Source organism: Juglans microcarpa x Juglans regia, chromosome 1S (assembly GCF_004785595.1).
Source record: "Juglans microcarpa x Juglans regia isolate MS1-56 chromosome 1S, Jm3101_v1.0, whole genome shotgun sequence".
NCBI lineage: Eukaryota > Viridiplantae > Streptophyta > Magnoliopsida > Fagales > Juglandaceae > Juglans > Juglans microcarpa x Juglans regia.
Genome location: NC_054595.1, coordinates 28,330,397 through 28,354,535, shown reverse-complemented (window position 1 = coordinate 28,354,535; position 24,139 = coordinate 28,330,397). Strand labels below are relative to the sequence as shown.

General features: G+C 38.5%; 3 protein-coding genes across 3 annotated transcripts; 2 read left to right on the top strand and 1 right to left on the bottom strand.

Annotated features, from left to right (window-relative positions):
* Positions 1-1,105: 1,105 nt before the first annotated feature.
* On the top strand, positions 1,106-12,716 carry LOC121246326. Its single transcript, XM_041144441.1, has 18 exons — positions 1,106-1,388; positions 2,134-2,203; positions 2,473-3,099; positions 3,189-3,374; positions 3,494-3,607; positions 4,278-4,336; positions 4,528-4,594; positions 4,713-4,764; positions 4,862-4,954; positions 7,957-8,040; positions 8,133-8,557; positions 8,848-8,906; positions 9,691-9,760; positions 9,873-9,953; positions 10,038-10,139; positions 11,526-11,650; positions 11,982-12,102; positions 12,302-12,716. The coding sequence occupies exons 1-18, from the start codon at positions 1,336-1,338 to the stop codon at positions 12,443-12,445; spliced, it is 2,532 nt and encodes an 843-aa protein (XP_041000375.1). The 5' UTR covers positions 1,106-1,335; the 3' UTR covers positions 12,446-12,716.
* A 1,649-nt stretch (positions 12,717-14,365) lies between these two features.
* Positions 14,366-18,428, bottom strand: LOC121246324 (probable serine/threonine-protein kinase PBL7). Its single transcript, XM_041144438.1, has 5 exons — positions 18,231-18,428; positions 17,522-17,712; positions 16,472-16,661; positions 15,566-15,957; positions 14,366-15,070 (listed from the first exon to the last, which is right to left on the bottom strand). The coding sequence occupies exons 1-5, from the start codon at positions 18,307-18,309 to the stop codon at positions 14,807-14,809; spliced, it is 1,116 nt and encodes a 371-aa protein (XP_041000372.1). The 5' UTR covers positions 18,310-18,428; the 3' UTR covers positions 14,366-14,806.
* A 2,376-nt stretch (positions 18,429-20,804) lies between these two features.
* Positions 20,805-23,405, top strand: LOC121246325 (elongator complex protein 6). The gene is made up of 5 exons (XM_041144440.1): positions 20,805-21,113; positions 21,732-21,804; positions 22,319-22,509; positions 22,584-22,730; positions 23,097-23,405. Exons 1-5 carry the CDS (start codon positions 20,877-20,879, stop codon positions 23,217-23,219), a joined length of 771 nt encoding a protein of 256 aa, XP_041000374.1. The 5' UTR covers positions 20,805-20,876; the 3' UTR covers positions 23,220-23,405.
* The last annotated feature ends 734 nt before the right edge of the window (positions 23,406-24,139 follow it).

The following is a 24,139-nucleotide window of genomic DNA, read 5'->3' as shown; positions in this document are numbered from 1 at the left end:
ATAATCATTATAATTTTTTTAAATTTTCACAAAAAATATAATAAATAATTCAAAATTTTCAAATCCAAAAATAAAATAATATTTTATTTAACTTTTAACAAAACATTTCACTTTATCTCATTTAAACTGCATAACTAAACGAGGCCGCTTAAATACGTGTATGTTTAAACATAATGAAAAAAATAACAAATTACATATCGGTTAGATAAAGATGTACAGTGTAAGACTTATTTATAACATTTCTCTAATAGGAATTGGTCTTCACGAAAAGGTATAACTTTTTTAAAGAAAATTATATATATCACACTACCATCTCATTATGTAAGATATGTCACATTTATCATCATTGAATGATAAAAAATTATCTAATAAAAAATTATTTAATAATATTAAATGTATCACATATTATATAAGAAGATAAAAATAAGATGAAAACATTGTATACAACATTACTTCATTGTTAATCACCTGAATAGGATGCTCGGCTTGGGGTCCCACGTATTAGCCATTTCACGCGCTCCAAAGGTGCAAAAAGATACAAGCATGACTCTGAGTTGCTCATGCTTTTCCTAATTTATCTAAACAAAATCGACTCATCGCAATGTCCACCCCAAGACAATCCTGACAAGCTCTTTTAGACAAATTTTATTTTTAACATGTTAATTATAAGTAAAATTAATAATTTGGATACAAATTAAAATAATATTAATAATTTAGATTGGCAATTATTTTTATTGATTGGTTGATCGGCAAGTAAGATTTAGCAAAGGATAATTTAAAAAAGAGAAATAATTTGTACAAATTTTAAATAGATAAGCTTCATATAAGTTTTTGTAAAAAAGTAGATCTCACTTTAAAAAAATGTAAAAAAAATTATTATTTATTAATAGAATTTATTATTTTATAAAAAATTTATATAAAACTTATCTATTTAGATCTTATATCTAATATTACTCTTTAAAAAATATCAGAAATTGACGGAAAAGGCAAAATAATTTCCAACGGGCCAAAAGCGAAAAAAAGGAGTCTTTTTTCGACTCCTGCGTTAGGAAATAAGAAACCAGTGGGGTCCAGCACATCTAATTAATAATATTAACGTGAACGGTAATAGCGCACATTCGGCCTGCCTTTTTCATTTGCCTCTCTCTGTTTCTCCGAGGCACTGCTTGGAAATTTCCACCTCCGCCATACGGAGGGCTCTCTCTCTCTTTCGATATTCAGTTGGAGAAAAACAAGAAAATCAAGAAACAGGACTCCGAGATTCCCCACAAAATTCAACGAAGAACTGAATCACAGCCTCTCCAGTCACCACTTAAACCGATCCAGTTCTCGTCAATGAAGGCCACCAAAGCCCTCAACCCCTCTGTCATCACCTTCGACCACAAAAGGTACGCTTCCTTCTTTCCTGTCTCCACGTATCCTTCCCCTCCCCGCCTCCCTGGCATTTAACTCTCACTTCCTTGGGTTTCCCCAGTCTCTCTCTGCTCCAACAAGTTCCGGTTTATATAGTTATATCCTTCTTTTTTGATAGGTTCCCCCTGGCTTTTATAGTTATATAGTTCGGGGTAATTGTCGATGTTTCGCGGAAAATTTATCCGATCGGATTAGATTCTGATGAGCGAGACTTGCATTTTAGCTTTCATACTTTTACATATTCTTATGTATTTCAATACCGAGAGTTCTTTATAGATTAGTGGTTTATCAGTGATCTTGCTTTCAATTGTGTGAAAAGTTGCATGGATTTAGTTTAGGATTTGCCTAGTGTGCGTTCCACGATGCGTTGTTAGACGGAGTGTGTGAAATGCGTTGTTTTCAAGTTTGTATGGGTTGCGCCGAGGCAATGCCGAGCGCCATGGGAAGTATAATCGAGTTTTCAAGTGGAATATGGAGCTCTTTAGTCTGAGCTGCAAACTCTCGAGGCCGATTCAACATTCAAGATAATTTGAGTTGTGGTCGTGCTTAGAATTTAATTGACCCTTGCTTGTGACCGAGTATACTGCAATGGACTTGGTTTTGGGCCATTTGGCTTTGGTTGTGAACTTGTGATTTACAATTTGCTTGGTGTTTGATAATGGAGTGTAATCAAATGAAATATTTATTGAATTTGGAAGCTAATAGTATCGGTGTGAACAGGGACGCCTATGGGTTTGCTGTGAGACCTCAACATGTACAAAGATACCGTGAATATGCTAGTATCTACAAGGTTTAATTCTCTTTCAGTTCTTCTTCCTAGTATTAAGTATTCACACTCTTTGTTTGGTTGCTGACAAAAACAATGAGCTAAATAAATAAATAAAAAATACAGAGAAGAAATATGGCATAGTCAAGTTTTAACTTTTGGCTGGTCTAAGTTAATGAAAAACTTGAGAGTTTTTATTCTTCCTCTCACGTCTTTCAGCAACCAAATGGAGATTGAAAAGAGGCAATAGCAGAGAATGGTGTACTTTTATTTAATAAAATTAATTGTTTCAGGAGGAAGAGGAAGAAAGATCAGATAGGTGGAGGTCTTTCCTGGAAAGGCAAGCAGAGGCAGCTCAACTACCTGAAAATGGATTATTAACCGAAGAAGATAAAAAAACCAAAGATGCTGGAGCTTCAGAACAAGAAGCAGACACCAGTTCAGAGAAGGTAGTTGAAGGAGACGACTTAAGTGGCCAGAAGCTTGGTTCAGATGATTTGGCTGAAAATGGTGCCAGAAAGGAGGAGTTGTCTTCAGCTAAGGGGACAAAAACTCACAAGGCCCATATTTGGACTGAGATTAGACCATCTCTTTGTGCCATTGAAGACATGATGAGCATTCGTGTAAAGAAGAAAACCAATTTATTAAAATATGAGCAATGCACTGGAAGTGGAAAGCCACTTGCTTCTCCCATTGAGGAGTCTAGATCCTCTAAAGGAGCATCTGAGGAGGATTCTGAGGATGAGTTTTATGATGCGGAGAGGTCTGATCCTATTCAAGATGTTCCTCATAGTGATACTGTCAGTGCTCCTGCTACTGTTGCTGCTACTGATGTGGTCCCTCTAGAATTATTGTTTCCTTGGAAAGAAGAGTTAGAAGTTCTTGTTCGTGGTGGAGTGCCTATGGCTCTCAGAGGGGAGGTACGTAAACGCTATAAGGGTGTTTTTAATGTAGTTAAGTATATTTCTTGGTGAATGAGCTTAGTAATTGCATATGCTCAAAATTTCAGCTTTGGCAAGCTTTTGTGGGTGTGAAATCACGTCATGTCGAGAAGTATTACCAGGATCTTCTAGCTCCAGAAAGTTATTCTGGCAATAGCACAGAACACAATGGCAAGCAGTTAGACAATAACAGTGAAGGATTAACTACAGATACTGTGTGCATTCCAGAGAAATGGAAAGGGCAAATTGAGAAGGTCATTACATCCCATTATCATTCAACTTTAATGTCCAATATCTTCATTTTGTGGTGCTAATTCTATTGGGTGTAATTAATCCTAGTTTCTTAACTTGTTGATATTGGTTTTATGTGCAGGATTTGCCTCGAACATTCCCGGGCCATCCTGCTCTTGATGTGAATGGTAGAAATGCTTTGAGGCGCTTACTTACAGCATATGCTAGACATAATCCCTCTGTTGGGTACTGCCAGGTATTTGTACTTAAAACACTCAGTCCAGCATTCTTACAGTTCTGTAAGCAAGGCATCAACCAACAACTAACATGATTCTGTGACCCCTAGACCCTTGATTCTAGAGCTCATGCGACTGCTTTTTGAGTAAAAAGATGTGGTTAGGTGAGTTGTGTCTTAATCAAAGAAAACTACAAGAGCAAAGTGGCAAACCTCCAAAAATAAAACACCAATAACAGAGAAAGAAACTCAGTTGAACTAAGATAACATAACTAGTACTACTCTCAAGCTTAAATACAATAAGTAACAGAAAAAGAAGAGGCAAACCTTTTACAAACCATTTCTACTTTTGAAACACAAGAGGGAAGCGCCCAAAACCTCTGTAGCCACAATTTCTGATCAATTCTGAGAAAATTCCAAATAAGGAACAGCAATACTGAGAAAGTAGATTCATCTATTAAATGATGAGAAATTCAAGCTCCATTTAAACTAGATTTCATGGCAAATTGGAGCTGGATTTTTCCCAACTTAGCCTCAAAGATTTTTGGTGGATTGCCGGGTGACGAGTCTTTTGCATGCTGCTCCTTACAGAAATTCTGTTTTGGTTCCGTTGCTAAATTCATTCTGTGTTATAGAACTCAAGATAACTATCTTGCTGACTTTTAGTTTATTGGATACAATCTGCATGCAGGCCATGAATTTCTTTGCTGGCTTATTACTTCTTTTGATGCCTGAAGAAAATGCTTTTTGGTAGGTCTGAAATATCTGACACAATCCTTCACAGAATATATACTTCCTGACTAGCATGGAGAAAAGTTTATAGATGCATTCTTTCCTGGAAGAATACATGAATAAATGTATTATGTTTGTGCAGCATCTTTGTATTGCATTGTTTACTTTTTCAACTGAAATGCCCTTATTAATAAAGGTTAAAAAATCAGGACCTTGCTGGCATTAATTGATGACTATTTTGATGGCTATTACTCAGAGGAAATGATAGAGTCTCAGGTATGCTATTCCTCCCCCCTTCTCTTGGTTTGTGTAGTTTTGCTCCCCACACTATCTATAGTATAACTGTGCAGATTGGTGGTGCTTTTTACTGATAGTCGGTTGTGTCTTTTTTCAGGTCGACCAACTTGTTTTTGAGGAGTTGGTGCGAGAGAGATTTCCAAAATTGGGTTAGTATATCATTGGCACATGCTATTATCTTTGCAGTTTGCAATTTGTACAAAGCTTTTTGGGTAATTTTTTATGCCACCTTTACATCTGTTGCAGTCAATCATCTAGATTACCAGGGAGTGCAGGTGGCTTGGGTTACTGGACCTTGGTTCCTTTCCATTTTTATGAACATGCTTCCATGGGAAAGTGGTCAGGTTTTATTGATATTATTCTTTTTTTTTAAAGATTATTTGTGTCTGAGTGTATCTTAAATTTATCGGCATATTTTCTAACACTCGGGTATCTTACCGACCTTTGCATTCTTCTTTTTTATTTTATTTTTTTATAGGTAAATTTTTTTTTTATTAATCAATGAATAAGCATAGCCAAGTACATTACAAAGGTATGACCTAACTATGTAGACGCAATAGATACAAGAAAATCATGTAGATCCAAGCCATTAAAGTCAACAACAATGACCTATAAATAAAGTTTTTAGTTCCTCCATCGATCTCTCATTGTCTTTGAATGTCCGATCATTGCGCTCCTACCACAAACACCACATGATGCATATAGGGACCATCTTCCACACAACGTTAATCTGTTGAATGTCTCTTAGATTTGTCCAGCTAGCCAGAACTGCCACCATTGTCTTAGGCATAACCGAAGCCAAGTCTAGTTTACTGAACACCTCATTTCATAACACTCTAGTTGTCTCGCAATGTAGTAGGAGATGGTCCATAGACTTACCCCCGTTCCTACACATGCAACAACAATCTGCGATGATCACCCTGCTTTTTCTCAAATTGTCGGTTGTGAGGATCTTACCCAATGATGTTGTCCACACGAAGAATGCTGTTTTGGGAGGCGCCTTATGTCTCCAAAGCCTTCTCCATGGAAACTGAATATTCGACTCTTGTGTGAGAGACTTATAGAAAGAGCGAACTAAGAATGAACATTTACTTGCGGGTGTCTACCACAACATATCTTCTTGCTAGTTGCTTGGTTTTATGGAGTATAAAAGGCTGAAAAAGTCTTCAAAGCTGCTCATTTCCCAATCTTGTGCTACTCGACTAAAATTGATATTCCACTGGATTTGCTCCCCCGATATCACCATAACTTCAACCACTGAAACATCTTTGGCACTTGCAACCCGGAAAAGCGAAGGAAATAAATCCTTTAAAGCACTATTACCACACCAAATATCACTCCAGAATTTAATCCTGGAACCCTCACCCAAAATAAATCTAGTAAGTCGAGTAAAGACCCCCCATCCTCTTCTTGTGTGTTTCCACAACCCCACTCCATAAGCCCCTCTCACTTCTTTAGAACACCGGCCTCCCCATAAGCCTCAATATTTGCTCTCAGTCACCAACTGCCATAGGGTTTCCGATTCCTTATTGTATCTCCACAGCCATTTTCCAAGTAACACCCGATTAAAAATTCTCATATTTTTAATACCCAAACAACCATTAGAGATAGGGCAACATACCTTTTCCCAATTGACTAGGTGGAATTTGAACTCCTCACCCACTCCACTCCACAAGAAATCATGTCGAAGTTTCTCAATTTGGAACGCCACACTTGCTGGGATAGGAAATAGAGACAAAAAGTAAGTTGGTAAATTAGATAATATACTCTTGATCAAGGTAATCCTACCACCTTTTGATAGGTACATTCTCTTCCATTCTGTTAGTCTCCACTCTACTTTCTCAATCACTGTGTCCCATAATGAAGACACGTCGAGGCAGCCCCCATTGGGAATCTAAGGTAAGTCATAAGAAGAGTGTGATACCTCATAAAATATGGATAAGGATAGGTGGTGTATGGGATCCCACATTGCTTGGGAAGGAGAAGTTCTTGCTCTTTATAAGGATCCAATGGGGCTCCGTATTATTGACTAGTCTTTTTGGAGTATAGGCCATGTGGTTTGGGCCTTCCATTGGGGCGTTACAAATGGTATCAAAGCCAGTCCTAACCAGAAATGTGGGACTTGAGCCGTGCCACATATAATGGACAGGCCTGACGAGGATGTCGGGAATTTAAAGGGGGTAGATTGTGATACCCCATATGATATGGATAAGGGTAGGTGGTGTATGGGATCCCACATTGCTTGGGAATGAGAAATTCTTGCTCTTTATAAGGTTTAAATAGGGTTCCAATTGTATCATTGACTAGTCCTTTTGGAATATAGGCTATGTGGTTTGGGCCTTCCATTGGGGCGTTACAAAGAGAGACAATCTGACACCCCAGAGTGCTAGTCAACTGTCTTATAAGATGAACACCTCCAATTGACACTATCTCTGATTTGCCGAAATTCACTTTCAACCCGGACGCTGCTTCAAAACAAAGGAGAAAGGCCTTCAGTGCTCAAACCTGGTTATGATCTGCCTCACAAGAATAAGTGTCATCTGCAAATAATAAATGAGAAATATTAATAATTCCTTTATATGGGGTTCCAATCAAGAAGCCAGCCACGAAACCATTATTAACCAGTGCCGAGGTCATTTTACTCAGCGTCTCCATCACAATAACAAAAAGTAGTGGAGACAACGAGTCTCCTTGTCTTAACTCTCGTGTGCTATTGAAAAAACCAGTTAGGTTTCCATTTATTAAAACTGAGAATTTCTTTGTTGATATGCACCAGCGGATCCACGACCGCCACCTCTCCCCAAAACCACACTTTCCGAGAAGGTAAAGAAGAAAATCCCAGTTAATGTGATTATACGCCTTCTCCATGTCTAGCTTGCAAATGATCCCTGCAGTGCCAACTTTCGGTCTACTGTCAATACATTCATTGGCAATAAGAACCGCGTCTAAAAGCTGTCTACCCTTTACAAAAGCATTTTGGGGTTTTGTAATTATCTTCCCCAATACCTCACCTAGATGATTCGCAAACACCTTGGAAATTATCTCGTATACCCCATTTACTAAGCTAATGGGCCGAAACTTCCTAATCTCCTCTGCCCCAACCTTCTTCGGTATCAATGCAAGAAAAGTGGCGTTAAGGCTTTTCTCAAATTTTCCAGCCGAGAAAAGCTCTTGAAACACCCTCATAAGATCATCCTTTAACACGTCCCAGCATGTTTGAAAGAAGCCCATAGAAGAACCGTTAGGACCCGGTGCCTTATCTTTAACCATTCTTAGAATTAGCACTGGATAGATTCTTGTTGCTGCTGAAAAATAATCTAATTGATTTCTCCTTACTCCAGTTCTTCGAATCTGGGATGTGCTTCTTTTTGAAGGAAACCGGGTCATGCTATTTAGGACGGCACTTGCTTTGATGGAGTTATATGGTACTGGTTAACAGATTGGGTCTTCTTTCTTTTAGAAAAAAAAAAATTTTTGTTTTATGTTATGAAACTTAATTTAGCTCTGTTTCATGCAGGTCCTTCTTTAGTTACAACTAAGGATGCTGGAGATGCAGTTACTTTGCTGCAATCACTGGCTGGCTCAACATTTGATAGCAGTCAACTTGTGCTGACTGCTTGCATGGGTTACCAAAATGTAAATGAAACTCGATTGCAAGTCTTGAGAAATAAACATCGACCAGCAGTAATAACTGCACTTGCAGAAAGATCAAAGGGGCTTCAAGTTTGGAGGAATTCTCAGGGTTTGGCATCTAAGTTGTATGGGTTTAAGCATGATCCTAAATCAATGATAATAGAAGCCAATAAAACAGAAAAATCGGTTGATACACAAACAAATGGTAGTTTGTCTCGTTCGGAGTCTGGGTCCACTAATGCAGATGAAATCATTATTAGCCTTACTGGGGGTGAAGAGATCGATTCTGCCAAAGAACTTCAAGAGCAGGTATTTGTGTCTTCTTTTTGCATAATGATTTTGGTAACCTTGAAACAATGAAGTTAATTGATCATTTTGTGTCTGGAAATGCTCATGTATGATTGTTCAGCCAATAGAATAGACCCATGCATGGATGATGGTGTAATCATAATGTTTCTTTATAAAATACACAATTACTGAACGTATTAATTCTTTTATTTCTTAGTATAGATAGCAGTTGAAATGATCTGACCTTTTTGAATTGTTAGTAGAGGATACATTAGAGTTATTTTTCTCACAAGTATATGAACTTCATGCAGGTGTGGTTGAAGGTTGAAATGTGTAAGTTGCTGGAGGAGAAAAGATCAGCTGTACTCAGGTTAATATTTTATTTGGATGTACAGTTTCTAACTTATATCAGGACTCTTTTTTCTTTTCCTTTCTTGGTTGCCAACTTCATGGGGGATGTTCTCATATGTCTCTGCTTTGTGATGATAGTAACTTGATTACCTATGAAACCTGCATACTGCATATCCATGCGAACTTTAAGCATGAAAAGTCAAGGTTACTAGGAATAGAGTTGACTATTTAGTCATTGATTTTAGGCTCTGGTAGTGCATATCCCCCATTGAATTCCTAATAGTCATCTCAAATTAAACGTAGATGGTTTCCATTTTTTTTTGTGTGGGCTGGGGGTTTTGTCATTGTACTACTTCTTGGTCTTGTTCATTTGTTTGTCTCCCATTGTGCTGTAGTTGTTTTATAATGGTTTCTTCTTCTTCCTGGACCTTATTCTATCCACATTCAATCTATCAGACAGTCTTTGTGTCACTCCCTGTGGTTACATGAAATCCTCGTTGAGATTGAGTGGGGGATTTCTCCATGTATATGTAATATAATTTGCTATGTCAAGGCCACAACCCTTTTCGGGCTATCTTTTCTTTATATTTTTGCTTTATATTTTTTCCCTTTATCCTCCGAGTTCCACCTGGTGGCAGTCTTATGGAAATGTGGCAAGTTCCTTGATGTAATCTAGTCTGCAAAGTATGATTTAGCAGTTACCTCAAATTCAGTCATGCAATACTTTAGTTCTTTAGAGAGCCATATTTGCTGCTTTTCACTAATTCGGAATTTTAATTCTGGCTTCTTCCTACTTTTTTCAGAGCTGAGGAATTGGAGACGGCTTTGATGGAAATGGTCAAGCAGGACAATCGGCGGCAATTGAGCGCCAGGGTATACGTGATGCAAAATATTTTTGTTCAGAGGGATGCTTAGTTGTGTAGCTGAGTTTCTATTCATTCTTTGAAAACTTTAGTTAGAAGGGAATTCCACATTCAATTTGCAGGTTGAGCAGTTAGAGCATGAGGTTTCTGAACTTCGCAGTGCCCTTTCAGATAAGCAGGAACAAGAAAATGCTATGCTTCAGGTTTCATCTCTCCTCCATGTTCTCTAACTGCCTACCTTGAGAAGACCATCCATTCTCATAACTTGCTGGCAAATAATCATATAGGTCTTAATGCGGGTAGAGCAAGAGCAAAGGGTAACAGAAGATGCCCGCAGGTTTGCTGAGCAAGATTCAGCAGCACAAAGATTTGCTGCTCAAGTGCTTCAGGTTTAACCTCTGATTTTTTTAGCATTTGGTTTGATCTTGTTTTGTTGTGGTGGGTGGTTATTAAATCACACACCACCTTTATTGAATTATATTATGAAAAGTATTGAAGCAAGAGGGTTCTATTCAACCATTATATAATTTGGAGCAGTATCCTATGGTGTGAAGTTTGGTTGCCTGTACATCACTTGACTCTTTACAGCTTCTGTAGCACGTCAAAGCCGTGCAAAAGCCTGTTAATTGACTATCCTTTTGAAATATTTGTAAAGCTAAGTAACTTATCAAAAAAATATATATTATAAAGCCAAGCAATGCCATAATCTCAATATATGGCCAAGTGACTGTCTTGACCAAGCTGATTATTTAAAACATGCTTTTGCTTCTCCATTTTCTTACATTTCTGTTATACATCTTGTAATGCCATGCGACATGAACCATGTCGTACTGATAAAAAATGCCTGCAAGGGAAAAGAAGGGAGGGGGGTTGTTCTGATGGGATGGGATGAATCAAATTGCTCATGACTACGGTTGCTACTATCTCAGATCATAATATACTCTCTTTCTGTTCCTTCAACAGATTGATTTTACTAATCAATCTCTTTCTCTTTACAAATCCTTTAGCTTCTTAGGCACCTACATGGATTTCAAGACAGAGATATGAGGTGTGGCAAGCAAATCCATTAGTGTCAGACTACCAGTTGCAAAAAGTACATTAACTTTTTTGGTTTTAGCTGCCTTTTATATCTTTCTTCAATTGGCTCAAAACAGTAATAGCCTTGGGCGTCACTATTTGGAATCAAGTTCGTGGATATTCGACACTGCCCAATCTGTCATATTTCATTTTACTTTTTCAGTATGTACTAAATTCTTAAGATGCCGAAGGCAGTGTGGGCTGTAGGGGTGTATGCCTCTTACAATAAAAAGAGGAAATGGGAAATAAGAACTGCTATGAATATGTTAATCAAATTCTCAACTTTCGGCGAATAAATACTATGAAGTGGAAGAATGTGGCAAAATATGGAAAATGGACCTTGGCACATACACAAAAGCATTTAACCAGCCTGGCTGGATCTTCATCTGCATTTCTTGAATTAAAAACCAGACACTCTCCCCTCAGACTTGTTCAGTTTATCTATAAAACAAAGTTGTTAGTTTGGTACATCCTGTTGCAATATCTTTTCTTCCTGTGTGTTTTTTATCCATTGGCTCCATGCATTTGTATATTCATGTGCTAAAGTCTGTATCGGTCAATGATATAATTAGACCCAATGGTTTTGCTAGATTGAATGGCTCTACTATATTCTGGCTTTTCAATATTTCAGAGCTGGATATGATGTTATGCTCCTTTTTGATAAAATACCCTCCACTACACAACTAATATGTATGCAGGAAAAATATGAAGAGGCCACTGTTTCACTTTCTGAAATGGAGAAGAGAGTGGTTATGGCAGAATCAATGCTGGAGGCTACCTTGCAGTACCAAAGCGGTCAAGTTAAAGCACAACCCTCTCCACGGTGTGAATCCAATTGTTTTCTCTTTTTTTCCAGTGCGTGCAGATTTTTTTGATAAGTTTTTCTTGGGCAGAATTATTCACCGTTTGATTATAGTTGATCATTATTTTCTTCGTACTGATTTTAACAGTTTCTTTCTAATTTTTGTTTTCTTTTTTCTTTGTTTTTCTAATTTCTCTGTTGCCTCAGTCTCTGTTTTCTTCATTAGCTCTGCTTATTTACAGTCCCATCTTCTCCCCCCACCCTCAGCATAGCAATTTTATCTCGATTGCTTGCATTTTATGCCCCTGTGGATGAGATTCGTGTCAAATCTAAGTGCAATCTTGCTCTGTAGATCTTCACACCCAGATTCTTTAACAGTACGAAGCAATCAAGAGTCTGCACAAGATCTGCCTGTGAGAAAAACTGGCTTGCTAGCTCACCCTTTTGGACTTGGCTGGCGAGATCGGAACAAGGTTAGTTTCTATCCATATTCTCATAAAGTGAAGGATGATTGGCTATGAGCACAAATACTTCAAAATCCTCCTAATGTCTTTTATAGTAGCATGCAGAGTAGGCATCATTTTGTTCAATAAGATGTGAGTTTATAGTATCACTTTTGCCGTGCTTCAAAAGTTGCAAGATTTCTAATCATATGTCGACTGAATGCAACAGGGGAAACAAACTAACATTGAGGAGCCAATTGATGGTGGAAAATCTACCAGTGAGGGACAGAGTCCCAGCCCACAACGAAACGATGCTAATGGTGTGGAAGACAGAGTAGAGAATAACAGGTTTATTAGAATGATACTCAAATAGGTATACTCATTTCAATGCCCCAGTTCCAATATGCTTTTGGCTTGGTGGATATCTCATGCATCAATGTCAGTTCAGGTAGCAGATAGATTTTAGTTTTCTTATCTTTAAATTTGATTAGACAACCTTCATAGAGCACATAGCCATTCATTATTTGTTTGTCCATTAAATAGTTGTAATAATAGGACAGTGAAGAATAGAATGTAAGAAAAAACACGAAATCGGTGGTTACGTAATTGTATAGTCTTTGCAGTAGTATCTTGTATTGCTTCGAGTAATCTTCAAGTTTCTAGGAACATGTTTTCCTGCACTCTCTGCATATTAGTTGGCAACCGTATAATATTTATATCCAGTGTCTTGTATTGCTTCATCCTTTGTTTAAATGTGTAGTTCTCAGAAGAATTCCAGTTAGTCTTCTCTTCCCCCCCCCCCCCCCCCCCCCCAGTTCTCAGAAGAATTCCAGTTAGTCTTTTATACAGTACATATTTTCTACAAGAAGGTTAAAAAACAAAATCAAAAGAAAATATGCAGGGTAAGAAACTGGAATGGTTTAAATCTCTAAAGCGCGGCGGACAAGGAAATGCTAGTTTGATATTTGACGTCTTTCGTGAAGGTCTCTTGATGTGAGGAAAAAAAGAGGGCCCTGCTTACAAAAGAATGGCTTTCTACTGCCAGCATTAATGCTGTTTTAACACACAAATTAACTGCTATGGGGACATTTATTCTGGTAGATTTGGTTTTAGATTAAAGTTGTATAAAATATTGTTAGAATATTATTTTTTAATATTATTATTGTTTTGAAATTTGAAAAAGTTGAATTATTTATAGATTTGTAAAAGTTGAATTGTTTATTATATTTTGTGTGGAAATTTGAAAAAATTGTAATGATAAGATGAGATAAAACACTTTTGTTATCCAAACGAATCTAAGTCGAAAATTTGCAAGGGATGCGGGAGATTGTTCTATGCTGGCCACACCTTAACTTCACAGTCTAAAAGGTATTGCAACACAAGTAGTGCTACAAAGCAACTACTGTAGTGTGCACACATTACACACACTACGTGGCTGCTTTTGGTGTTTTTTTTCCTCTCTCTCTCTCTCTCTCTCTCTGTGACCCGATTCTCTCCCATGCCCGATTCAACTTTAGCCCAGCCCGGCGCCGTCGTGCGCAGTCCAGCCGCCACCACCGGCGACTCCCCCTCATGCAGGCGACCAAGCCAGCCATCACCGATCTCCCCCACGCACAGCTCTCTCTCTCCCCTGCGGTAACCAAACTGAAATGGGTGAAACCCATTTCTCTCCACTTGCGCCCCCTTACGTGGCCACCCAGGCCACCGCACCTCCACCACCTCACACCAGCGACCACCTCTCGCAGACCCAGCCACCACAAATCTCCCTCTCCTTCTCTGTCGCACACACGCAAACTACCCATAAAATGAGTTTCACACGAGCTCGAGGCCACCGACGGTTCTATTGCCACCGTGCGTTGGTTCTAGCCCCACCGAACAACTCCCCTGGCCACCGCGACTCCACCCCGAGCACCTCTGGCCAGCCAAGCCCTCCACCTCTCTCTCGGTCTCTCTATCTCGCCCTCCACCTCTCTCTCTATCTCTCTCTCTCTCTCCACCTCTCATCCATTAGCTCTCTCTCTCTCTCAGAGTCCGGTTTGGATGATGTGTGGTTTGAATGATGCTACGTCATGTGTGCAATAGATGCAGCCAAACAGTGACTTCTCTGAAGATTATTTCATTGCGACACCTTCGCTGAACATAAATCACAACAGGCAAAGGGCTTGGTTTTGGGGGCTCCTCAGCGCAGACCTCTGTAAATGACTGTTTAAAAGGCATGCCATACCATTGACAGATGCTGGCAACTCAAGATACACATGCAAATAAACAGATGCACACTCGTAGGGCGGGATCGGTTGAAATGCATAAGGTGAATTATTTACCAAAACTCTTGAAAACTCAACGGAGAAATGAGGATACTAAGGGGGACCTGTTTCTATATAGATACAAAAACCCCAAGCTCAATCTTTCGTAAAAGAATCTTGTAGCGTGAAAGAGAGTGAGGAAAGGGGGGAAAAAAGATAACATACTTCCTGTTAGGAGACAGTAGTGAGACTGGCCATCGCACCCGCTATCTGGATTGATGCAAAATTAAGAAACGGGCACACACCATCTGTGCCACCAATAGCAAACAACTAAGCACCAATCCACTGACCTCTGTATCACAACTACAAACCCATTTCATTACCATCCCCATGCAGCACTTCAGCTATCAGGAGGCAGCAAAACCCATCTTGGGCTTCTGATGATGGAACTGCTTAAATAAGCTTCAGGCTTGATCAGTCGCTGATCTACTTCATTGCTCCCTTCTGGTTCTAGGAGTGGAAGAACCCATCCGGGAGCCCGGGACTGGCTGGGATTCGGGATCAAATTTTTGGCAAGCAAGGTATGTAAGTGCCGTAACTACATCAGTTATGAGAGGTCGCATATTGGGTTGTTCCTGAACACACATCGCAGCAACAGCAAGGGCTTGATACAAGCCCCTCGCTGGATATTGGCCTTGGAGCATTGGGTCAGCCATCTGTGGAAACGTTTTTCGTTCTTTGAACAAGGGTCGAGCCTGCAGTATAGAGTAAATATATACATTGAGTGAAACAAAAATAGCCACGTTTGAGTTATGTACTGCGAAACAAAAACTATGTAATACCATTATTTTTTTAATCTAATTTTATTTTGCTTCTTTAATAAATGATCACAAATACACATTTTTCATTTTCTATCCGAGTAATCTTTAATCATAGATTTAGCCAACAATCTTATTGGAGAACTACGTAATACAATTGCAAAATATGCAAAACCTTTTTCCCAATGTGGTCAGTACTTGCTTTTTAAGTTGACTATTGAATATGCTTCGGGTCAATTCAAACTAAATCATAAGGGGCCTTCTAGAAATGGAATGATCAGAGCATGGATTGAAAGTTAGATTATGTTGTCAACCAAGATAACGAACAATAAATCTAGACTAATTTACAATATAATTTATATTGTAAGCACCAATTACAGAAGGTTAACATTTTTCCAACAAAGATCATATTGGAGAAGACAATAGTCTTACCCATGCAACCAGATTGTGTTCCCCAGCGGCCCTTGAGTTGTCAATTGCTTTTCTCCCAGTGATAATTTCCAGAAGAACAACCCCAAAGCTATAAACATCAGATTTCAATGTAAGCTGACCAGTCATTGCATATTCAGGTGCACAATATCCATAGGTTCCCATCACTCTGGTGGATACATGGGTCTTATCCCCAACAGGACCTAATTTGGCCAAGCCAAAATCAGATAGCTTGGGATGATAGTCTTCACCAAGCAAAATGTTTGAGCACTTCAAATCACGATAAATCACAGGGGGGTTAGCTTTGTCATGTAAGTACTCCAAGCCCTTTGCAGCACCCGCAGCTATTCTCATTCTCGTATTCCAGTCAAGTCTTTTTTTATCAGGTGGGAGGTCTGGCATGCATAAGCATGTAAGGTGAATAATTACTGAACAATTTCTATATTTAATCGTTTTTTTTTTTTTTTTTTTGGATATTTCGACAAAGTTGAAAGCTGCACACAAAAGGGATGAGCCAACCAAATAACACTCCAGTCACAAATAACAAGCACCACAAACTGAGACATTAACGTTTAACAGTGTGAAACTAAGAGTTTTACTGCTTTGGATATTTCACTTGACTGATATAGATTATGATCACATGATTATGGATAATCTTTTTTCAAAAAATTCTTGAAGTTTATGAAATATAAGGGAGAAAAGTATCAGCAGCCATGGTAATCTTGTAATACAAAATAATTCCAAAAACTTGGTGGTAATCTCTTTTCAGTGGCTTCTCACTTCTTATGTCTTGTTATCTTACTAGTATACCAAATTCTCAAGGCAAAAGGGCATATAAGATGCCTGGCACTAGAGAAAATTATTTAAATTTTCAATGAAGAAATGAATTAGTAATGGTGCTGTATATACCATGTAGATGGTCTTCCAAAGATCCTAATGCCATGTATTCATAAACCAGAAGTCTCTGATCTCCATCAGCACAATAGCCAATTAAGTTAACAAGATTTGGATGGTGAAGTAGGCTTAGCATCAGTACTTCAACGAGGAATTCCCTGTTCCCTTGTAGCCCATTACGATCAAGTTGCTTGATAGCGACAACCTACACCAAACCAAAAAAAATATGTTCCACGTCTTACAAGCAGCCCAATTATAAGTTCAAATCTCAACTAGCACCTCCTCCCCTATAAATGCACGGTGGAGGATATAGTCATGTGCTTAGCACCCATCAGGTGTGTGTGTGTGTGTGTGTGTGTTGCTGGTGCTTATGCTTTTCTTTCTCCCCTCATGCCTTAAAGAAGAAAAAATTATGATAACTGCTGTCTTGGCAATTTCATATAGAGGTGAGAAGGATGAGGGATATAGAGGAAGACAGGATTTCTTTTTGCGTTTAATAAAATTTTTCTGTTTTTGAGCCTTGTTTTACTAGATAATAGATCCTTTCTTCAAACTACAAGAAATGTCCCAAATGTGCGGCCGAATAGGACCACCTAAATTGCCTCTGATAAACACAAGTTTACTTCTTCGTTATTGTTTGGTTTTCTATACAAGGAGTACGTAGCTCATCCTGGCCATTGAAGTTAATCACTTCAACAATAGAAAAAAAATTAAAAAGTGTAGTCAACAAATTCAACTCATCACTAACATCTCACAAGATTCTTCTACACAACCAAAGCCCAAAGGAGGATGACCGTTGTGTTGTCTCTTTGATTGCAAATGTTTGAACTGAAAGGTCAGCAACTATGTAATTTGTCCACTTATCCTCGGGTCCTCTGCATGACTATTCTAATAAGGGAAATCTAAGTTAAATAACTAATATTTAGTTCTTCTAATTTTTTTTTTAAAAAAAAATATGTATCCAAAGCTCCAGATAATGATAAGCATATACAGCAAGTGTCGAAGATGAAATTTTATCCCAAAACTTTCAGGTTATAACAGTTCAATCTGACAAACTCAACAAACCTGACTGCAACTCTCCAATCGCCCTTTATATACACGGCCGAAACCTCCTTCACCCAAAAGACAATCAGCCCTGAAATTCTTTGTTGCAGCAGCCAAATCACGAAATACAAATGTTTGTGCGGAAATGCGATCAGATCCTCCATCATTAGACTTCTCATTTACAACCAGCGGTGAATTCAACTTCGATTTTTCTGAAGCGACAAGTTTGAAAGAAAATGCAATTAAAAAAAATATATACACAGTAAACGACTAGTACAATACCATCAAAACACGAGGTAGATTTTAATTCAAGTTTTAGGAACAATGATTGGAATCGACATTACTCTGACAACCAAGGGAGAAAAAATAATCCCAATAACCCAAACTAAAATCCCAATTGTAAGAGCTTATAATGCCCACGCAATCTTAATCTCGTTGGAAACAGGTTATACGAACCCATTTCAGACTGAGGCAAAAAAGGACGCACATTCATCAGCTGAAATCATTTTCTCAGATAACAAGCCCCGCTGAAACCAAAGCAGATCACGAAACTATCAAAGACCCACAATAATGATCCAAACAATAAGGCAAAGGGCTCGTGCCCATGAATCTTAGGCAATTATCTATTGGTGCCTATACATATTAAGATGCAATACAATACGACACTAGCTATCAGAGTGAAAATTAAGCCTAGAGGAAATTTAGTCAGGTTCTTTTCTCACAGAAGTACCTGAGGATGATGAGATCGGATAGTTGGGCTTCTGGTTCTGGTTCTTCTTTGATTTTCTAGGACACGGGAAACAACCCATGGCTATTGTTTCTTAACAGCATCAGAGGAAGTGCGCCTGTGGACACAGCTATTCTCTTCTAGTATATGCCTTTTCCTTCAGTGACCTCGTTGAAATTGTACTTCAGTTCTCAGAAGTCCGTAGTTTTCCCGTTAAAAAATCATAAACTTACTAAAAAAGTTAAAAAAAAAAAAAAAAAAGCTAAAATTACAATTTAAAAAGGAAAAATATATTGTTAAAAACAAGTTTCAAATAAAAAAATTCTATACAAAGTTTTTATAAAACAGTGAGTTCATTAATAAATAGTAATTTTTTTTACACTTTTTTAAAATAGAATCTAGTTTTTACATATATAAATCTCGCATGAATTTTATCTTTTGGGAAAAGCTTCTTTGCCCACTTGATTTGTCCACTTGTTTTGACCGCTGGTCATTTTTTTTTATTATTATTATTTTTTACTTAGTGATTAAGGAAGCGATTTTAAGTGTATTGGTGTATTTTTTTTATTTTTTAAAAAAATAAAAATGTATTAAAAAAATGTGAAAAAAAAAGCAAAAAAAAAAAAAAAAAAAAAAGACTAGGCGACACGCCCAGTGGTAAATGCTGGGCGACAAAGTATCATTGCCCTTATCTTTTTAGAATTTCAAAAATGTTGAATGCAACTGGCTTAGGAAACTGGTGTGTAACGGTGTCCTAGTTGAAAGCTTAATGAAATGGTTCGTTTCATTTGAAATAATGGAACGATTTGTTTTGTTTCTATGATGACAATTCCCCGTAACCCAGATGCAGAGTTTTCTCCCACGAAGCATTTCCCTCCCTCCTTCCCCTTCTCCTTCTCGTTCTGATCTCTTCGTATCATTCCTCCTCTGAAACTGATCTTCTCCATCTCCATCTTCGTCAAGTTTGTCTTCTCTAATCTTCTCAATCTCCGCGTCTCCTCTGAGCTTTTAGATCTCCGCATCTCCCTTGATCCTTTGAGTTTCCTCATCAATATCTGTTTTTGTCTCCTCAAGTTTCGCAAGTCTATTTCCTCTTCAGGCCACGAAGCCTTATTTTTCCCGTTTGCCGAATCTTCTCCTTCTCGCCAACACCCATCCTAAAACCCTGACCTACCCCCTTTGCCCATGCACGTCGATCCCCCCACTGACTCTCTCTTATAACCATCTCTCCCACATTGCTCACTTGGAAATCACCTTCGTTGTTCAACCCCTCTCTCTCGGGACTCATCTTGTCGTAAACAACCTAGAAACTACAAACAGCCCGAGTCATCACAAAGTGATGCTCACCTCAGAAAATCCACCACCGCACGGCCAATCCACGAAAGCCCTTCTCACAGCAAACGAGGCTCACAACCCACAGTTCTGCACCACCCAGTAGCTTCGCGGCGTCACTCCAACCCTTGCGTGCATCCCTGCTTCTAGTCCCCCTCCACCGCCTGCACCAGGCATCCCATAACGGACTCAAACACCACCACCTTTCTAGCCAAACCAAACAGTAGAGAACGATCCAGCCTTCCCTAGCGCATGAATCTTGAGCCACGAGAGCCTCTGTTTTACATGACTTAAAACAGAGCATGCACTTGCCACTCGTCATACACATGCACTGCCATAAGCCGTTTCATTCCCATGGCAAGCTGCTAGCAGCGCTTCCTCTTCTTGCTGCTGCTCCAAGTTGCATCACCACTAAACCATGACAACCACCGTTAGCCAACGACATCGAAGACTCACGTTGATGAAGACTCGGCCACTGTGGCTCACAGGGAAAAGAAAAAAGAAAAAAAAAAAAAACCACACTTGGCATAGCCTCCACAGATAGCCTAGTACCACCTGTCTCCACTCACTTCCAAACCATTCCATGTTTTCATAACTAAGAACAGAGCAAGCTGAACAGGTACTAGACACTTTCCCTTAGCTACGCATGGCCACAACCTAGAGGATGCACCACTTCAGAGCCTTATGTGACAACGGTGACCGCAACAGCCAGAATCTTTCACCCAATACGATGACCAAGGACGGAATGCTTCAACTGTACAGGAACTCTCTGGTTTTGCTTAAGGAACGACGGCCACAATGAGAAGATAGACCCATTTCAATTTCTCTCATTTGCATATTTTGTTCGTTTCCCTTTTATTTTTTTATATTAGCTGACGTGGTAGTGCCATGTTAGTCGGTTCCGTGCTGGTTCCACGCCGACGGTTGTATATAGAAGAAGAGACATTTTATTTGCAGTCTCCGCAGTCCCCATTTAGAGACTGCATGTGCAAACCTTTCATTAAATAGAAAAAAAATATCATTTTGATTAGAATAATATTGTAATTTAAAAAAATTTAAAAATAAAATTAATTAAATTTATAATACAATCTTTATTTGAAGACTGCACGTAATATTGCTGATAGAAGAATTGTTAGAATTTTAGAAATCATTTCCCTTCTCTAAATAAAACACGAGAACTTTGAAGTTTGAACGGCCAGGATTATAAATAAAACTTGTCTTCTCTTTCTCTCTCTCTCTCTCCAAACTGAACTTCGGCAACGTTACTTGTTGCTTCTCGTTCGGTCTCCCGAAAATCCAGTAGAAAAAACAAACGCAATGAATCAACGAGCTTCGAACTTACTGGACGAAGCCCTAGGCCTCGTGGACGAGGGGACTAACCCTTGGACGCTGAGCGGCCGAGTGCTTCTGATCGAGGACTGCGTCGAGACTAGCGCCACTTTCCTTCTCCACCACCTCCTCAAGCGCGCTCTCTCCACTCTCTCCTCTAACGTCGTTGTCTTCCTCGCTCTTTCTCAGCCCTTCTCTCACTATGATCGCGTCCTCCGGAAACTCGTACTCCCTCTCTCTCTCTCTCAATTTCCTTTTGCCTTGCACGAAGCAAAGTTACCCAGCACCCATTCTTTGGTTTTGGGGGATTTCATGTTGTTATTTTATTTTACTGTCGTGGATTTATAAAGGGTCATTGAAACTATTTTTTAAAGTACAAACAGTCAGAATGTACTGGATATTTTCTTTCGAAGACCAGTTTGCACTTGTACAGTGAAATCCACCATCATCCTCACTATTGCATGTTTTATTTAGCTTTAGTGTCTGGCATTGGTTAGTTTCGTAAGAGTTTCCAAAGTATTTTACCATGTATTATATAAAAAAAGGCTGAAATACACTTTTAGTTCCCGAAATTTTGCTTAGGTTCTATCCCTGTCTTGGAAACTTTACAAGGTGTGATTTTATCAATAATTGGACAGGTAGCAATATTGGCCTCCCATTTATCAGCTATGAATTGAATTACACACATGGCTGAAGGGCGGTTGGTGCACGGTTGTAATTTGACGGCAAAATTTCAGAGTCTTAAAAGTGTATTTCAACCTAAAAGTGATGAAGAATATATATACGCCTTGTTATTTATTTAAGGCTGTTACTTGAGATATATGGATGGTGTTGATTAAACAGGGTTGTAACTTAGCTGCTCAAAAGGAGAATAACAGATTATTGTTCCTCGACATGCTTTCGTCAGAATTTCCAGGTAAGAGAATTAGGATATAAGTGGTACTTGCTATTTCTTAGCTTAAATTATAATTGCATTTTGTTCGATAAAGCTTGTGAATGCAGCCTCTCTAACAAGGATGGAATGGTGTACTTCTGTTTGAAATCACTATCTAAATCTCATCTCAAGATCTGCTCATCAACTGCTTTTGTTCATCATGGATTTGCCACTCATTAAGAGTGGTCAAGAAATTATTTTCCGTGCAAAATTTTCACTTAAAATGAACGTGTGCAATGAACTTTACGCGTTCAGTGAAATTTTTAAATATGTGAATAGAATTTTGTGTACTCAAGAGAAGTGGTCTACTTTATTCCTTTCCTTTAATTACTATGTTGGAAACATTCTATACCACATACTCAGTCCAGTTGCATGACCTGTTGTTTTTTATGCGGACGTCAAATTTATTGCTTAAATGAATCGTGATGGGTGATATTTGAATGATACTTGATAGAATCATCTTGACAATATTTTTCTTTGATTAATTGATGACTAGATGGAGGTGAAAGTGGGCTTGTTGCTTTGTATGGGAAAATTGAAAAAGTGGTCAGTGCCTTAATTGAAGAAAACAAGAAGTCTATTACCATCATTATAGATGATCTTTCTCTTTTGGAGGTGGCAGCTAATGGCGCTTCAAATCACGTCTTAGACTTTCTGCATTACTGCCACACATTAACATCAGTATTTGTAAGATGATGAAGCAACTCTTAGCGATTTTTTGTTCCTACTTTATTTACCTTCTCATACCGTTCTTCTATCAGGGCTGTACACTAGTTGCCCTTAACCATGAGGATATCTATTCAAGCATGGAGAAGCCTGCCCTTATTTTACATCTGGAGTACCTGGCAGACATTCTGATGAAGACAGAACCATTGGCCACTGGTTTGGCAACAGATGTGCATGGACAGGTAGCATTGTTTTATTTCTAGCTAGTCGTTCTTTTATACTGTATCTATCAAGTTGTTCTTTTATGTTATATATATATATATATGTGTGTGTGTGTGTGTGTTTATATGTTTCTCTGTGGGTGTGTGTGTGTCATGTTTGTAAATTATGTCAGACGATGTTATTGCTGGTTTTTTTTCCTCACTTGCTCATATCATCTATTGAGAAAAATCAACACCAACCTACTTCTGAACCGTGGCTGGTTACCTGCCAGAATATCCATGGAGATTATTTTTTTAATAGCGAGCCATACTAGAAATAGAATGGGTCATGTCTGTTTGTCTACTAAATATGTCTCGTTATGATTGATCATTGAATTTCTGTGGCAGTTGACAGTTTTGAACAAAGAAACATGGGATGGGCAGGGGAGATCAAGAAACAGGATATTTAATTTTCACTTCCGAATCAAAGAAAATGGTGTCGAATATTTTTCTCCGGGGAGCAGGGCTTGATGAAACACCATATGATGAGGAAATTTAATTTGCAGAATGGATGTATTAATGGGGGCTCCTTTAGTCTTTAGATGGGATTTTTTTTTTTTAATCTCCCCAATGGTAATTTAAACTAATTTGAAAGGTCATGGTAATAAATATAATGTAATTTTAAAATTTAAATATTTGATCTACTTCTACTCTGTATAACCCTTTGTCATCTTTCTTTTACATTTAATTTATTATAATTAGTGATTTAAAAAAAGTTACGATTATATTAATTCATAACGAGCTGAATATTGTTATATGGGTGCAAAACTAGTCTACAATAGCCATGGCTGTAACTCTAGCTTTAAGATGAACTAGGGCCTAATTGAATGGTTTTCTGTGTCGAAAAGAATGGTGGGTTTGTATTAAGATGGGAACGGGCATCTTCAGATACATTGAGCATCTGATCGAGAGAATTCCATTGAGCATCATGTCTGAAGATGTGACCCTCCTACTGGATAGATGATGCAAAGGGCGCAGTGCCGAAATCCCTCGAAGGCACAAGGCTTGTTTTCAGTAGGGTTGATCAAAACCCTCAACCCCAACATTTATTTTTATCGAAGCAAACCCGAAACGATCAGTTTTCATCAGAATGTTTTGAACATAGGTTGAATGGGCGATCTTATTTTTGCTTGGCCGATCAGTGGTCGGTAACAAAATTCAGCTTCCAATAGGGTGATCAAATCGACTGTCAAAAACAAGGTTTAAGGAACCCAACTGGTCCCTAACCCAAATCTGATGGCAGGTGAGAGGTCTCATAACCTCACCACCAAATCTAGCAACGCTCTAGCTTCAAGGTTCCAGATCCCACATCCGAATGTAATAGACCGAATGTCCTTTTTTTTTTTTTTTTTTTTTTTTTAACTCCATTACTTGCAAGTTTAGAGACTTCT